The sequence below is a fragment of the Engraulis encrasicolus genome, chromosome 10 (genome assembly GCF_034702125.1).
Source record: "Engraulis encrasicolus isolate BLACKSEA-1 chromosome 10, IST_EnEncr_1.0, whole genome shotgun sequence".
Taxonomy (NCBI): Eukaryota; Metazoa; Chordata; class Actinopteri; order Clupeiformes; family Engraulidae; genus Engraulis; species Engraulis encrasicolus.
Genome location: NC_085866.1, coordinates 20,562,315 through 20,579,321, shown reverse-complemented (window position 1 = coordinate 20,579,321; position 17,007 = coordinate 20,562,315). Strand labels below are relative to the sequence as shown.

General features: G+C 43.6%; 2 protein-coding genes across 4 annotated transcripts in view; both read right to left on the bottom strand.

Moving 5' to 3' along the window:
- Positions 1–719: 719 nt before the first annotated feature.
- On the bottom strand, positions 720–7,189 carry atp5pb (ATP synthase peripheral stalk-membrane subunit b). The gene is made up of 7 exons (XM_063208363.1): positions 7,045–7,189; positions 6,109–6,145; positions 5,703–5,848; positions 5,080–5,243; positions 3,943–4,068; positions 2,592–2,771; positions 720–990 (listed from the first exon to the last, which is right to left on the bottom strand). The coding sequence occupies exons 1-7, from the start codon at positions 7,070–7,072 to the stop codon at positions 913–915; spliced, it is 759 nt and encodes a 252-aa protein (XP_063064433.1). The 5' UTR covers positions 7,073–7,189; the 3' UTR covers positions 720–912.
- Positions 7,190–8,277: 1,088 nt separating this feature from the next.
- The window catches only part of def6a (DEF6 guanine nucleotide exchange factor a), a 25,272-nt gene continuing 16,542 nt past the window's right edge, over positions 8,278–17,007 (bottom strand). For all 3 annotated transcript variants that reach the window (XM_063208361.1, XM_063208360.1, XM_063208362.1), the window contains exons 9-12: positions 15,896–16,062; positions 12,389–12,587; positions 11,664–11,754; positions 8,278–9,724 (exon numbers count right to left, since the gene is read on the bottom strand). In XM_063208361.1, coding sequence (XP_063064431.1) covers positions 9,513–9,724; positions 11,664–11,754; positions 12,389–12,587; positions 15,896–16,062 — 669 coding nt within the window. In that variant the 3' untranslated portion in view covers positions 8,278–9,512. The remainder of the gene's footprint in view (positions 9,725–11,663; positions 11,755–12,388; positions 12,588–15,895; positions 16,063–17,007) is intronic.

The window sequence follows — 17,007 nt, the reverse complement described above, 5'->3', positions numbered from 1 at the left end:
GGAATATTCTCCAAACTTCCTGCTTGCAAGTGTCCAGGTCAAAGTCTAACCTGGCCGTGCATGTGGTGGTGCGATAACACCTGTTGGTAAGCCGTTACCAGAACTATGCTCCATGGAAAAAAGGCGTATCTTAGGTAGGATGGTGGAGAGGAGAGCAAAGTTTAGTCCTCCCTCCTAATCGCCACTCACCAGAGCCGGTTTTGCCAGTAGGCAGACAAGGCAATTGCCCAGGGCCCCACTAAAATCTAACTTCTATAGGGGCCCTCAGCGGTCAGCCCTGCCATGGAAAATGCCAGGAAAAGTAATTTATGAGGGCCCCATGTCTTATTTTGTCTAGGGCCCCCAAATGGGTAGAACTGCCACTGCCACTCACAGGGGCCAAAGGTTTCTAAATCATGTTCTTTAGCTATCTGTGCGTCTGCCCATTTATATAGCGATTAAGTCTGACCTTATTGATCCGATTGGCCGCCCGGGACTGGGACCAGGTTATCTGAATGGGCTCCCCCACCCCACTCCATGCATTCCATATCACGAGGACCCACTTTCGGGCCCCTTCTTTCTCTACATTGGCCCAGGACAAGTGACCCATTTGTCCACCCAGTTGGCTTCCTTGATAATGGCCAGGCCGGCCTTCCTGGTGTGTCATCTCCTGGGACATTATCTACAATCAGTGAGCGGATTCACCTGAATACCAATAACACCAAAACACACAGGATGAATCAGTGAATAACCAAATCTTTTTTTTATTGAATATCTCTTGGTGTATGTACACAGATTTGATGACAGGACAGTCAGACAGTTTTTCCAAGAGGAAATATTTTATTAATAATAATGGTCAACAACAAGTTCACTCATGTGACGATGAGAGAGTAAGGGGGGTGGACGTAGGGAGGCCTTCTATGAAGACAAGATTTAAGCGGTGGCTGAGCCCGCTTTGGCCTTGGCCAGCAGTTTCAGGTCCGAGATGCACTTGGCAATGCTTTCCTTCTCCTGAAACACACAAGCAGACATGACAAAAAAAAGTCAGTAAGATCGCTAGCTACACCCAAATAGACAGCACTTCCTCATTTTGCATCTGTAGGCCTACAGTTCCATCATGCGTCCTCAAATCTAAGTGATGCATGTAGTAAAATGTGGCACAACGGAGACCTCTGGTGGCATTTTATAGGAATTACCAAAATGCTCGCCATTTCAAAGCAACTTTGTAGGCCATGACAAATGGTATCATAATTGTACTCACAATGCCAGCGCTACTGGCCTATTTGGAATGTCAAGGTAAGAAAAGCAACGGAGGCTGCGGTTTCCAAAAACAGGCAATCCAGGCTAACTGATTAGGTAGGTTACAGAGCTTAGTTTTATGAAACCTCAGGAAATAAATGTATGTTGAGCAGGCTCCGCTGGACTTAAATACTGGCAACTTAAAAGCAGGGGCCTCATGTACAAAACTTACTTACGCACAAAAAAGCTCTGTATGTAAATTTCCACGAACATTTTCAGATGTACCAATACTGACTTAGCTTGAAAAAGTGCACGTTTACTAAATTCCATGTGAAATTGGACATACCACATGAATCATCATGAAAACCTGCTTATGCATGGAGTGATCCATTTAAGATTTTCAGTCGCAAATGCACTTTTTCATATATTCACTTACGCAAAGATTCAGTAGGATATCTACGGAAGTCTTTGTACATGAGGCCCCAGGACATGGGAAATGCTCAGAGACAAACTGAGAAGCAAATTCTGTCTGCTAAGCACATGGTAGGGCCATGTTGTTTTACTGTTTCAACTGCAAAGTGACGGGTGCAAGCTGCAACTGAAGAGGTGGGTTCCAAGGTCAAAACAGTAATGCCAAAATCGCTTGGTTCTGAAAATCTAGCGCAAGGCATCAGAAGAATGAAAAAGATGGATAGAAGAAGGGAGATGGATAGAGAAAGAGGGTAATAAAGAGAGCATGAGGGGTCCTTGCGTGCTATGGGGTGATGTGAAAAGAGATCGAGGTAAAGAGAGACTATTGAAGACAGAGACATGAAAAGAGGGATGGATAAAGAGAAATGGATGAAGAGAGAGCAATAAAGAGAAAGGGGGGGGGGGCTGTTCCTTGTCTGCTGTGGGGTGATGTGGAGAGATGGAGGTTAAGAGAGAGAGAGTATTGGAGACAGCTAGAGACACGAAAAGAAGGATGGACAAAGATAAATAGACAAAGAGAGCGCAATGAAGGCTTGCATGCTAAGGGGTGATATGTAAAGAGTTAGAGGTAAAGCGAGATTATTAGAGACGGATGGAGGGACGAAGGGAGATGGATGAAGAGAGATGGATATACAGTAGAAAAAGAGCAATTATAAAAAGAGAGAAACTAAGGGGTGCTTGCATGGTATGGGGTGATGTGAAGAAGAGAGATAGAGGTAAAGAGAGAGACTATTGGAGACAGAGACATGAAAAGAGAAAGCAAGTAAGAGAGAGAGAGAGAGGGGGGGGGGGTCCTTGCCTGCTGTGGGGTGACTATTTGAGACGGATAGATACATGAAAAGACATATGGATGACGAGAGAGAAGTAAAGCGTGAGAGAGCGAGAGAGAGAGGGGTCCTTGCCTGCTGTGGGGTGATGCTCTTGACGACGTTCTTCTCCACCCAGTCCACCATGTGCTCCTGCTCCATGCGGCGGTGCAGGTGCTGCAGGGCGATCTGGTAGTCCAGGCGCTTCTTCACCTCGTTGGTGACCATGTGGATGCGCTCCCTGTAGTTGGTCTCCAGCAGCATCGCTACGTTGTTCTGCGGACAGAGAAAAAGGAAGGAGAAAGTGAGTGGTGGTGGTGGACATAGTTACTACTGAGGTAAAGGTGCTGCTCATCTCGAATCTGAAATGCCGTCTTCACAACTGTTGCAGGTCCCTCAAAGGTTATTAAAAAGCAGCAGTCGTGTCTCATTAAGTACAATTAAAACATCGGCAGTCATTGATGAAAGTCCATGTTTTAAAGTACAGCCTAAAACCATGGACACCACAATGTGGGCAAGTCAAACTACTTTCTTCCAGCCTTTCTTAGTCCTCCTGTTTCAGTGTTGCCCTACCTCTAAAGAGAAAGCAATAGTTTCCCCAAAGTCAACCAGTGTATGCTGACCTTCAGGGGCCCATTCAACATCTTCATGGCTAATGACAGAACAACTTGAAATGTGTTTATAAAATATTGAAGAGCATCAAACATAAGAGGCTGCAAGAGGACTTGCACAACCAGATGGTCCATGCCCAGCTCATAAATCAGGGGTGGGGAACCGTATTCATTTGAGGTGCCACTAAGGGCCGTAAAAATCATCCGAGGGCCGTACTAAGAGCACAAACCAGGATTTCCCCTTGCACTTCACTCCTATATTGAAGGTAGCCACCTTTAAAACCTCATCCCCTAAATATCCCCCAAATATAATTTAATTGTATTGCAAATGTACTAAGAGTCCTTTACAAAATATGTCATATTTCATGAGAAGCTGCATAACAACATTAAAAAATTATGTCATAAAGGAGGGTAGTGCTCCATTTTCAGCTCTTGCACTCCCTCCCTTTGTACCTTTATTTGAATGCCCCCACACAGTTTCAAAGAAGACCATTAGGGCTTTCAGGCCGACCAGAACGGAGCCGGTGCCGGTGCCCGCACTAGTTCTGTTAGGCACTAAAGTGCTTATCTGCGAACCGCCCGAATTCATTCCGGGCTCTGAACTTTTTCTGCACTTGTGTTACCCGGATGGACCTGCTGATGGCCACGCTGTCGTCACGGTTCGCGGAGAAGAACCAACTATTTTGCAGTTCGCATTGCGAACCAACTTTCCAGTTCGCTAACGCTAAAATCTGTGGTGTGAACACGACGGCCGGCCGGTTCACTATTATGTGCGGGAACGGGCACGGCACAGTTCTCAGTTAGCCTGAATGCGCTACATGTGGAATGTGTCTCACCCTCTTGGCGTCGAAGAGCATCTGTCGCCCCTCCACTCTCCACTGCTCCTTCTTCTCCTCCTCGACGGCCGTGGCCAGGTTGGCCATGGCAATGTCCTTCACCTCCTGAGCCTTCGCCACTTTCTCCTGTATGGACCAAAATCACAAAGCAGTTAGCTACGATATTCTTCTGGCGGCTCCCTTCTCTTTGTTTTGTTCTTAAAATATTTGAAACAGTCTTCCTGCACACCTCCGTCCTATCATCAAGAGTTCTTCTCCCAAAAAAAAAAGAATAATTGAAGTAAGTAATACATGGGTTCACCGTGTTTATAAACGCAATGTTGCAAGACACTGGCAGCCAACCACGAGAGCTAATTTTTTCACCGACAGTGGTTTCCAACAATCAGAGGTTGAGTTGTGCGCAGCTAGTGTCACGCAACCAGGAGAAAACAAACATTTAGAAACCATGTATGGCCCAGAGTGCTTAACCTTGACTTAAAAGCTCAGTGGGATTTGGTTTTGATAGTGCATCACATTTCAGTCCACAAGACTTGGCTTAAATTACTCTTCAGGTGGCGGATGATAGACAAGGATGATATTTATCCTGATAAGGCCTCATTACTGGAGTGGAGTGTAAAACCACCATGCAAATCTTATCTTATCTATCTTACTGTAAATTCATCTAGCCCCAATAATTATCAGAAGTGGCTGCTACCAATTCTCACCTCCTCAACCATTTATATTAGCTAATTAGTGAACTCGTTACCATGAAAACATAGAAGCAGAGGAAATGCAGTGCATGACAAAACCTCCCTCACTTTGACGTAAAAAAAAATATTTTGGTCAGTTTGGCCAACTTTTCTGAAGGTCATTGATCTGTGCATGCATCAGTTTTGCACATTTTGTACATGAGGTGAGGTAGGTGCTTACATCCAAAATGCAGTTGCAGGAAAAAAAGGGTTAAAAAAAAAACTATAGAAAATAAAGTGGAACGTCTGCACACTTGCTCCCGTTTTGCCATTTATCCCCAGTTAATGTTTTCATCATAAGTCTGATGATGAAGCAAATACAAATAGCAAATTACATTTTGTTTATGTACATTTTTCTACACAAATAGTTTGGCCACCGTGCCACTTCTTTCTTTCACACCAAACTGACCTCATTGAGTTTGTCTGCGAAGGCTGCGACGTCGGGACCGAACTTCTTGACGCCGTAGACGAGAACTGCACCGATGGAGAGAGCAGCGAGGGTCTCGTGGTTGATGATGTAGATCTCCTTTGACAGCATGTAGGTCAGGAGACCAAATCCCAGCATGTAGGGACCTGCAGGGAAAAGACACCAATTACATGATGCACCATACCCCATTATTGATTTTAAGGATTTAGGATGAATAGTCTGCGTACAAACCACCATCTCATAATGCAGCATCACTATGACCTTATAGGGACAGAAGTGAGTGACAAATGTGTCGATTACGCATTTCATTAGTAATGACCATTACACATTTACTGTTATTCAAATACTAGGCATGCCACTTGCTGCTACCACAATGAAAATTACCGGTATACTTTTTTCAGATCTCCTTTCAGAGTTACTGCCAAATGAGCCGAAAACTTAACTTGAACTTCATCAAGGGAAACGGTCCTCACAGAGTAAAAAAGAAATGCACATCTGACTTGGAAGGCTTCCTCCCCTACCTAAGACTGCCACCCAGACCTCATTTCGGCCATTGTCATTCACTCTTTGGCCATCAACAAACAGTTAATGCAGCCCTTACTGACCTGTCACCCCGGTCTTGGGGTACAGCACTGTGAAAAGCTCTTCTGGGATGATGCCATGGCGCGTCTGGCCGCCCTTCTCTGGCAGCGGGGGCACTGGGGCCTTCTTCTGCTCTGACGTATGGAGAGAACGGGAAGCCTGGACCACACTGCAGGAACCAAGAGGTCAGAGTCAAGATTGGTAGGGTGACAAAGCAGGGGTGCATTACTCGAAACCGTAGTTGCTAACTATGTTAGATACTTTGCTGTTTGCAATGCAATTCCAAATTGATAACTACCCACGTTGCAAACTGGCTAACAACTACGGTTTCGAGAAACGCACCCCTGAACCATGATCACAAAGCTGAAAATCTTGCTCCAAGGCACTAACAAATTAACAGTTGTATGGAAGAACTGAATTCTGTCTTACCAGGCTCCAAACGCTCCGCTGTTCTTAAGGACAGGGGCTGTGAAGGACAAATGCATTACTAAGACATGGTACAATATTAAAAACAGTGCAGTAGTGCAATCCAATAATTTACAACATTTACTTTCATACTACGTTCACATTACAATAATGTAAAATTCAGCATTGCTGTAGTGATGCCATCAGATGTGAACAGATAAACAGCACACTCCAAAATTCACTTCAGAGTGTGACAACGTATTGATTCCTAACTTGATCCACATACTAGAAAAAAAATAATAGAAATGACAAGGCAATTCTTTTTATAGGACACTTGTGCAAAATGTTGAAGAGCTACTTAGGGGGGACATGTTCAGATCATCTGTCACATATGTACAGCATGTACAGCATGTGCATGAGTCTGGTACTCTGTTAGCTGTCTACTCCCCATGACAAACAAACGACCCTTCACTGACAGACTGGCTTCAGAGTAACGCAGGTTATTGTCTGTAGCCATTATCTGTTATGTAACCATCAAAAACTGACCGTAGACACACCACTGCAAAAGTTAGCGAGTTGGCCATTCATTTTCAATGCTGACTTCGTAAATGTCAACGCTGTAGCCGCTGCAAGGGCACAAGGCTAACAAGCTAACCTAGCTTGTAGCCTTCATGCTAACACCACCACAAACCAAAGGTATTACGCACAATGTCGTTCTATTTGTAGTTTGAGTATGGCTATGGCTGCACATCATTATTTGGAACAATTTAAACAAACATTTATGCACTTTAAGAACACAAAATGACAGCAGCAACCTTGGTAGTCACTGGTCGTGTCAGTAAGTGAACGTTACCCTTCAGAATCAAAAGCAACGTTACGCTGATAAAAGAGCTGCCGATCTGCAAGTTAGACAGCCAACAAATAAGATTGCTATTAAACTTTTTTCATATCCATACTGACCTGACACGAGCGCTGCTCTCGACAACATGTTTACGGTGATAAATGTCGAGTGCTCAGGCCTAAATCTCCTCTGCACTGAACACCTTGTACAATCTTCGGCCTCACAGTGCCCTTTCTGCAATCGCAAGGATAGCCCGTTCGCAGAACCCGTGGTATCGCGATATTTCAGAAAACCTCTTATTTTTTCACATCCGGGTTACTTTGTTTTTATTTCCTCGGGCGTCAAATTCTGTAAAATAAGAGTGCAACAATACCAAAATAAAGTTCCATTTGTATGTATGCAATTGTATTTGTATGCATGTATTTATGCATTTAATCTATGTATGCATACATGCCTTCATTTTCCAGGAGTGTGCCATTTCATCCCCAGATATTAATGCTCTGCAATGGGGTTTTTTCTTTTCTTTTTTTAATCTGCACACATTTTTACATGTACTTTCTCTGAAAGGCAGACTGGAAAACATATGTGTACCTACTTGTGTACCAGAATTTGATCTAGCACTTGCCTCAGGATTGTCTTGTCATACCTCTTTTTCACCTCTTGATGTCTCCCCTGGACTACTTTCCATCCATCCAAACTGATGAACAAAAACATTAAAGATGCATTATAGATGCTGTCCCAAAACCAAAGTTAAATAATTCTGTAAAACGCCTCAGTCTGTTCGATGCTGGATCTTTTGTATAAGTAGGTGTAGAGAGAATGTTTTACAAGATGAGAAGGGAAGAAGAAAGTTGAGTGAAACATTGCATGTTATCTGATGGCGGAAACAGGAAGCTCACTCAAAACCACAGGAGTCCTGAACCTTAACAGTTGTGACTCGCTATGTGGATATAAGCCTACTACTAACTGACTTCTCACACCAGAGGCGTGATCTGTGTGGTAGACAAATATCACTAAACTTCATCTCATAAGTGTGTGTGTATGTGTGTGTGCGTGTGTGTGTGTACTCCGACTGCCAGTAAATAATTTAATTTTAGACTTTCCAGTTCTGCATAGGCCTATAGCCTAATTACACAGTACAGTATCTATTGTTTGGCTCCCTATATGCACAATGTTTTGAATCAGAAGTGAAAGAATAGTGACCACTAAACTGTTTTCAGGAACATTCTAAATCAGGAATACTCCTTTTACTACGTGGTCACCTACTTCCCCTTTACCTTTGAAGTTCATTAAGGGGAATAAAAGCACTGTATTGCCCTTCTTTATTGCCCTGCTCAGAATGAATGTATTCATTTTAAGTAAATATCAGCTGTGATATTTATTTAATATAAAAAGGTAAAAATTAGTACAGTAGTATGATCAGCAAACAGCAATCACAATGAAAAAGTTGAACTGTACATATCTCACAACATGTCTTACACACCATGTTTTTATCACTCCAAAGGTCACACACAGCGTTTCTGTCCAAGCAGTGAAAAACTGTGCTGGACATTGCATATTTTTAATCTTTTTAAAAGGCCAGCTGGGTCCGAGGAGAAGGTTTTTAAAAGCTGCACATTAGGTCACCATTGTTCTTCACACTTGTTCAATTTGTTGTAGCCTAGCACAAGAAAAGATTTGACAGTCTGATCAAAATACATCATGGTAGTTCACAGGGCAGCACTGGGACCGAAGGTCTGGGCATTTTTATCTGCACCCCTACAAACTTTGGGTCAGGCTCCAGGGACAGATTAACACTCCGGCCAGATATGGCTGCAGCCAAGAGGCCCCTACCTGTCAGGGGCCCCTGATTGGCCACAAGTGAAAAATTGCAGAATTGTGACAAGATGCAATATTGAAAAATGCATATGCTGTGTGGTAGACATGTTATCCTTAATTTTGAAACTATGTAAATTTGTTGCGAATATTTCCTTCTGGGGGGGCCCCACAGAAAACTGTAGTTTAGGTGCCCTGGCTCATCTTAATCTGGCCCTGCCAGTCTCTAAGAAAAAAAGAAAAAAAAGAAAAAAACAAAAGCATCCACCCCTGAGGACTGTCGGCAGACTGCAAAATGCCCTGTATTGAAGATTTCAAGCCCATATCTGGATGGGGATCACAGTTAAACGGTGTGTGTTGTTTAAGTACAGTAGGCATGTTGCTTCTACATCTTGTGGCTCCGTAGTTAGTCCTTCCACAAGAGAGATAAATGGATCCTCCTTCATGAAGATTGCATAAAGAGGGAATTATGACTCTTCCTTGTGATGGTGGTTCCAGGAAGTGGATGTGGTCAGATCTTTGCAACATCTATTGTCTTTGGCAACGTGCATACGTCCACACGATTCACACTGCTGTTTGGAGATTTTGCAAGGCACTTGTGGTACTCAAATCCTATGCAGAGGATATGTCCATGTTCATACTGTACGTATATTAGACAGTGAGGTTTAGGGTTAGAAGTGGTACATTGGGTAATTGCTGTACTTCTTCACAGTAGGTTGTTATACTTGTACACATACTACGGTGTACGGTAAGAACTGTAATGGCATCATCATCAGGGTATGTCCATGTCCATGTTGCCATTGAGAGACTGCGAGAGGCGCCGGTCCTCCTCCAGGGTTGGACTGCTGCGGTGGACGTTCTCCTTGCTCTCCTCGTCCTCCTGCTGTTGCTGCTGCTCCGACTTCACGCGCAGCTTCAGGCCCGGGTCCTTCTGAGACGGGATCTTGAAACTGGAGAAGGAGCCTCCGCCTGATGGACGTTTCTCTAAAATAGAATAAAATGACAAACTGAATGATTAAAACTGATACAGACGTGCACGCACACGCACACGGATGCAACTCAGAGGGGACCGGGCTCTCACTAGATGGCCTTTTCTCTGAAACACCCCAAGATCAAACAAAAGTTGATATTTCATAACATAGCGTAACAATATGCCAATGTTGATGAATACCGGTATATAGATTAATGATGATGAGATATAGATGCAGATACTGTATGTAGAATAGTAAGTGAAGAATTCTTGCACACCTCCTTGGTCAGGTGCGTAGGAGTGGAACCCCTAGGTCATCACCAACGTTATAGCAAAGAAAGCTCCCGCGCACTGTTCACATTTGCATGGTTTAATGCAACGTTTCGGTCTACTGACCTTCTTCAAGCAATTCAAGCAAAAGCACTGTATGTAGAATAACAAATGTCTCACATACTGTATTTGCCCTGATGCTACAATCGTGACTTTGGGGAGGGAAACAATCAAGAAACACAGACTCTAATGGACTACAAGACAGAACTTAAAAAGGTACACTGCGCAGGAAAAGGTACTGCAACTATGCTGATCATTGAAACTGGGCTGCCTATTGCCAAATTTTATCTTTTCATGAAAGTTTACTGAGTAACAAACTAATATTTTCTAGTATGGCCCAAGTACAGACATTTTTGCAGTTATAAATGTCTATTTCTGGAAATACAAAATGGCTGACCATGTAGAAGATCCCCCTTTTAATATATGAAAAGTGCAATTTTCCCAGTCATAATGAACACTCACAATTTGATGGTGGTGGTAAGTATTCATGAAAAAATGTAACATTAGTGAATGGGTGGCATGAATTCTGGAAATAAACAACTAAAAATATTAAAATCTGATTCAAATGATCAAGAGACATTGAACTCTGACACTTTGGGCGGGTGGTGGGGGGGATCTATGACGCTAGTGCTATGACACACTCTTGGCCAGTCTGTGACAACTACGCAAACATGCCATCGCCATTTTGTTGTGCTGTTTGCAAACCTCTGCAACTTTCTTGTCGAAGGATGCCCACCACTGAAACACTCCAAACCACAATGTACCATGACATGACCTGGTTACATAAACTTAAAAAACCTTTGCCTTAGTAAAACCATTTCTAACCTCCAGCTTTATTTTGTTGCGATAGGCCTATAAACAAATACATTTTCCCCTAATTGTCAATTGTTCATCTCTACATACTTTTTTATGGGACAGAAAATGACAAGGGATACGAAGCTAACAAGCACGTTTTTTTTGTCACATGTAGTGAACATCTCATCGCAATGTCTGTCTCGTCACTCTGTGTGGTGGCTCTGTGTGCAGTGAAAGAACAAACCCCAGTGTTCACACCACTGCCTTGGCTTCAGCCTTGGGAAACAAAGCGTGCGAGTGTGTACCAACCACAGACAGTATTACACAACGCAACAGGCAACAGGCATGGGTGGGACTGGGGCGGGGGCGGGGGCGGAGGGGGGATCTGCTTATGAAACATACATAGATGGGGGTGGGGTGGGTGGAGACAGCCCACAGTGTGTTGTGGTGGTGTTTTGTATTTGGATGCTATAAGTTGCTATAACTATAAGCCAGCCTGGTGAGGCAGACTACATATAAATAATATACAATTTATTAATATTAAATTATTATTACATTATTAAATAATATAAAAAAAAATAATATCAGTCTGGAGTTGCTCGTCTCGGGTAGAATCAACTATATTTTTCTCAACTATGCCATTTGGACCATTGTAGCCCACTATTCAGTTAAAGTTGATAATTCAGTCCTTTATTACAACTTAGGGAAGAATGTTTTCAGTGACGGCAAAAAAAGAAGGGTTCACAATTTTAAACTGCTTGCATTGGAGTGCTATAGAAGCTTGTGGAAGTTTTGTGTAGAAATGTGTAGAATCTCGTAGTGACTTACCCCCAGGTCCGATCGGGTGCATTAATCTGTTCATTTGAACATTCCACTGTTTCACATTGGTGCTCGCTTGCCTTAGCTTCTTCTGTGCAGCCTGTCAAAGGAAAAAAAGAGACATAGGTCATCATTACACAGCTCACCATTGTACATGGCATTACATTATACTAGTAAACAAAAGCTAGTTTGTGTTTGTGTGTGTGTGTGTGTGTAACACTATGTACTTGCTAGGTCCATGTGCTGTTGACTGCATGTTGACCTTCTCTACTCTGTGGCATTGTACTGTATTGTATTGTAGTGTAGTGTAGTGAGTGTTTGTCTGTCTCTTTTCTTACCACTACGGCCTGGTTCCACACTGTCAGTGGGTGCGCACCTCCTCCAGTTGCCTCTGGGCCTCAGTGTGTGTGTGTGTGTTCAGCAGTTTACCACCACGTCCTGGTCCACGCGGTGCCGGTTGGCACGCACCTCCTCCAGCTGACTCAGGGCCTCGTTGTGTGTGTGCGCGTGTGTGTGTGCCTTTAGTGTACATGTTAACACTACGCGTGTGTGTGTGTGTGTGTGTGTGTGTGTGTGTGTGTGTGTGTGTGTGTGTGTGTGTGTGTGTTTATGTGTCTTTAATGCACATCTTACCACCACGTCCTGGTCCACGTGGTGCCCCTAGGCCTCAGTGTGTGTGTGTGTGTGTGTGTGTGTGTGTGTGTGTGTGTGTGTGTGTGTGTTCAGCATCTTACCACCACATCCTGGTCTACGCGGTGCCTGTTGGCCCGCACCTCCTCCAGCTGCCTCTGGGCTTCGTTGAGGGAGCGCGACTTGCTCTCCATCTCCTGCCGCAGCTCCTGCTTCTCCCGCTGGGTCTTCAGGATGTACTCCTCCTGCTCCTCCTGCAGAGACATCAGCGCCTTCATCTTCTCCTCCTCCTCCGCCAGCAGCCTGAGGGGAATACAACATGACGTATTAGATATTAAACTCAGGTACTGACAAGTCCAGGGTAGTGTGAGCATTACAACTGCATGTTGAAATTGGCTGAAGTTATCCTTTGAACACTTAGACATAATGAATATGCATATACCACCACAGGGTGTTTTGGATCAGGGATGTCAAACTCAGGCACGGAGTCCGGTCAAATCTAGCCTGTGGAGTCATTTTGTTTGACATAATTTTCAGATGTGTACTACAGTTGGCCCACATACAGTACAACATGTATAGCGTAACAAGACTTCCCACGACAGTTTAAATGGACCGTCATCCAGCTCTTCATCCAGCAGACTGAGGGACTCACGAAACAATACAAAACTGCATCTTTATTAGCATCACAATTAGCTGTATTAGAATCAGGATTAGTTTAATTATATTTCATCTTCAAACCACACAGAACGCGGCTCAGGAGTTAAACCACCCCATACAGCCCTACTCCATCCAAAAATCAAGGCCCCCCCTAAGTCTTCTCCCAATACTCCAGAAGCCTCCAGAGTGTGGGATGCACATTTTTCCATTAACAACCAGGTGGACTTTTCACAATCGCTACACTGAATGGGACATGACTCAGGACGCAGACAAAATATGAAGACAAACAGGAAACCAAAAATATACGTATACAGTTAAAAAACACAGTAAATGAACACTTAGAGAATTGATTTAACATCTTCTTGACTGTACCAGAGTATTACCAGAGTACCAGAGTACTCTTTAAGTGTTGCATTAACATCGCCTTTTTTTTACAGTGGGGCTTCAAGTCTCCTGTGCGTGAACTGAAGCACTGAAATAAAGAAGTGTAAAAACGACAAAATAGATTTGTCAGATCATGGTGTCCACACTTCCTCTGCTTGGCTTGACTTCCCCTGTGACATCAATTCAAGGGGCACAGTAACCCAATGATGTAGGAAGTCAAGTACAAAACAAACACACACTACTAGACTTGATTATTAATTGAAAAAGATAAAAATCTGTCATCATCTGATGGACATTCTAACAGAGATTCCTACATTCATAACAAACTTCATCTTTTCAAACTGTATCATAAATCTATCATGAATGAGTAAAAAAAAAAAGTCTTGATAAGTAATTGAGGTCAAGCTAAGCGTTTGCGGGAGACCCGGACATTCTGAAGCGTACCCTGAGTACTCTTGTACACGTATGACAGCAGATAGGTTATGTGTAAACCATACCGCAATACTAGACTGGCTTTAAGTGAAGATGATGCAACGCACATCGCCTGTATGGGTGTGGTGCCAGAAAGTCTATGTGCGGTATGTGCCTGTGACAGAGAGACAGAGAGACAGAGAGTGTATTTTGTGGGTGCTGAACTTTCCAGAGGCTGCTAGTTGTGCTCAATGGTTATGTCTGATCAAGCCCCAAATGTCTCAGGCTAAATGACGAACCCCAAACTGAGCCTTGTGAAGTGGCATACCCCTCATGTCCATTGGGGGCTGGCTGCTAGGATGAGCTACACATTTCCAGGTAAAAAAAAGCAAAAACAGCAGAAGTAAACACATTCAGGCCTGGAAATCTGTGGGCCTGCAGTCATCAGGGGCCACACAATTTAGATGGGGCCACACATTTAAACGGATTACACTGCACTTGCGATTAAAAGGTGCCAAATAGGAATGCAAACGATTAATCGATTAATCGACTTTAATCGATCAATGCGTTAATCGATTACAAAAACATTAATCGCAATTAATCGACAATTCAACTAAGACAAGAAACTTAGGTGAAATGGGTATGTGAAGAGTGTGTGTGAAGTGGGGTGTGAATAGTTGGAATATTTAAATTACCTTTGGATTAAAGAATTGAAATAGAATTAATTTAAATGTGGTATTTTATCTCAATATTTAATCAAAATGTTTAGATTTAGTAGTTTTTTTTTTAGAAACATTGAGATTTCGGGGCGAAAACGTCGCTTATCAAATAATCGTAAGTCGATCGATAAGGCTATCAACTACTAATGATTGATGTTTGGCACTAGGGACGCAAATTATCGATTAATTCATTAAAGAAAAGCAAAAAGAAACTCAGAAAGAAAAAAAATGTCTGCACACATAAATCCGTTGCTCATTTAATCGGCAAGCTTTTGGTTGACAGACCTTCCTCATAGTTCAGTCACAAATGGAGGGGACCGCGTGAAAACACCCTGATGGGTTTTTTTCTGTTCCCAGTCTAGACCTGTATTCATAGTGTGGTGTTTTGGTCGCATTTCAGTAATTTCCTGTCGATGACTGTTTTTAGAATCCATCAGTTGAACTTCACGTAAATTTGCATTGACATTATGATCAAACCAACATAGTAAATGGCCAAGCTCCAATACCTTTCCATGCTCATTGACCTGAATGTACAGTATTTAGGTCATGATGAGAATATTTGTGGTATCAGAGAGAGTTATGCTATGGCTCAGAGTGGGGTGATAAGCTATCCAGTGCCCACCCCTCCCCTCACTCTTCAACGCCTCCTCCGCGCTTCTTTCTGCCCCCCCCCGGTTCTTGTACAATGTCTCCGTCTTCACTGCTTATAGCCATAATGAGGTTTTTTGTTCTATGCCTTGATATTGTGATGTTTGCAATGTGGAGCTATGGAATCTTTTTCTCCTCATCCTTACCCAATGTTGTCTAACACTTGTCTAAAACCAAGATTTGTGAAGGTGGATGCGCGCAGTGCGCAGTCGTCCCAGGTGTACTAAACTTTGTATTAGTTTTTTTGCTGCTACTAAGTATTGTACCCGAAACACAATTTCGTTGCCTTTTTGACAATGACAATAAACTCTTGATTGATTGATTGATTGATTGAGTTTCCCTAGTTCTCTTTTACTGCTCATGTGCATGGGTGTGGTACTCACTGTGTGCGTGTGTGTGTGTGCGTGTGTGTGCATACTGATCCTCTACCTGGCCTGTGCGTATCTGAAGGCCTCCTCCTCGCCCTGCAGTGTGTGTGTGTGTGTGTGTTCCTCTACTTGGCCTGTGTGTATCTGAAGGTGTGTGTGTGTGTGTGTGTGTGTGTGTGTGTGTGTGTGTGTGTGTGTGTGTGTGTGTGTGTGTGTGTGTGTGTGTGTGTGTGTGTGTGTGTGTGTGTGTGTGTGTGTGTGTGTGTGTGTGTGTGTGTGTGCGCGTGTGCGCATGTGTGCGTGTGTGTGTGGTATCTACTCCACCTGGCCTGTGTGTATCTGAAGGCCTCCTCGTCCTGCAGTGTGCGTGTGTGTGTGTGTGTGTGTGTATGTATACTGTATGTGTGTCTAGTATCTACTCTACCTGGCCTGTGCGTATCTGAAGGCCTCCTCGTCCTGCCGTGCCTTGATCTCCTGCTGTAGCGCCTCCTCCAGGCCCTGCTGCATGTCCTCCAGCTCCAGGATCCGCCTGCGCTGCTTCTCAGCCTCCGCCTCCTTCAACACCATCTCAGCCTCCATGTTGGCACGCGCCTGGAGAGAGGGCACACACATTGTATCTAGTATACTGTATATTCTCTCTTCATATATATATATACAGATACTGTGCGTGCACACACGCACCTGGAGAGAGAGCACACGCATGCACATACAATACACTATACATGCAGACCAATATAAGCGCACGCACGCGCCAGGGGAGAGAGCACACACCTGTGGAGTGGTTTTCCAGTGTTTTAGTATTATGCATGGAAAGTGCATCCGCAATGGAAATGATACAACGAAACAGCCTATACATGCAATTTTAGCCTCATTCTACTCACTCATTTCTTTTCACAGTTTTCATGATAGCCATCATGATAGTTTCATATATGGTAATGAAGTAGCTCAGTAAAGGTCAATGGAGATAACAAGCGATCAATAACTGAGTCATGATGACAGGTAATGGATATATAACACCTACAATTCAACCCATCTTCCTGTCTCTGAGCTATAAAGAGCTACACCAGTATTTTACAACAACACCTCTAGCTCTGGTCATTCTAGTGACAGTGACAGTGACACGCACACACCTTTCAAAGCTGCTCTTCTTTCCCCCTGATCTCCTCTACCTCTCTCGTAGCTGCCCCTCCAATGTCAGCCAGATATTGTACTCTTGTACAATACTGTCACAACACACACACACGCACCCCATCACCTCTCTTTAACCCCTTTGCACAGAGGTTGTTATAACCTTACTGTCACCAAAATTGCAATGACCATATCTGTTACTTATGGCTCTTGGTAATAAGGTCATAGCAATGTTGTTATTATGTAGTTGAGTATTTTCAGCAAATAGTGAATAAGCCCGCCAACGACCCTATCTGCAGTTAGAGGCTGAACCACCTTCTCCGCTACTCTGAGCTTCACCTCCAGTTCTTTCTGTGTGTCTGTCTGTCTGTGTCTCTGTCGCCGTCTCTCTCTCCCTCTTTCTCTCTA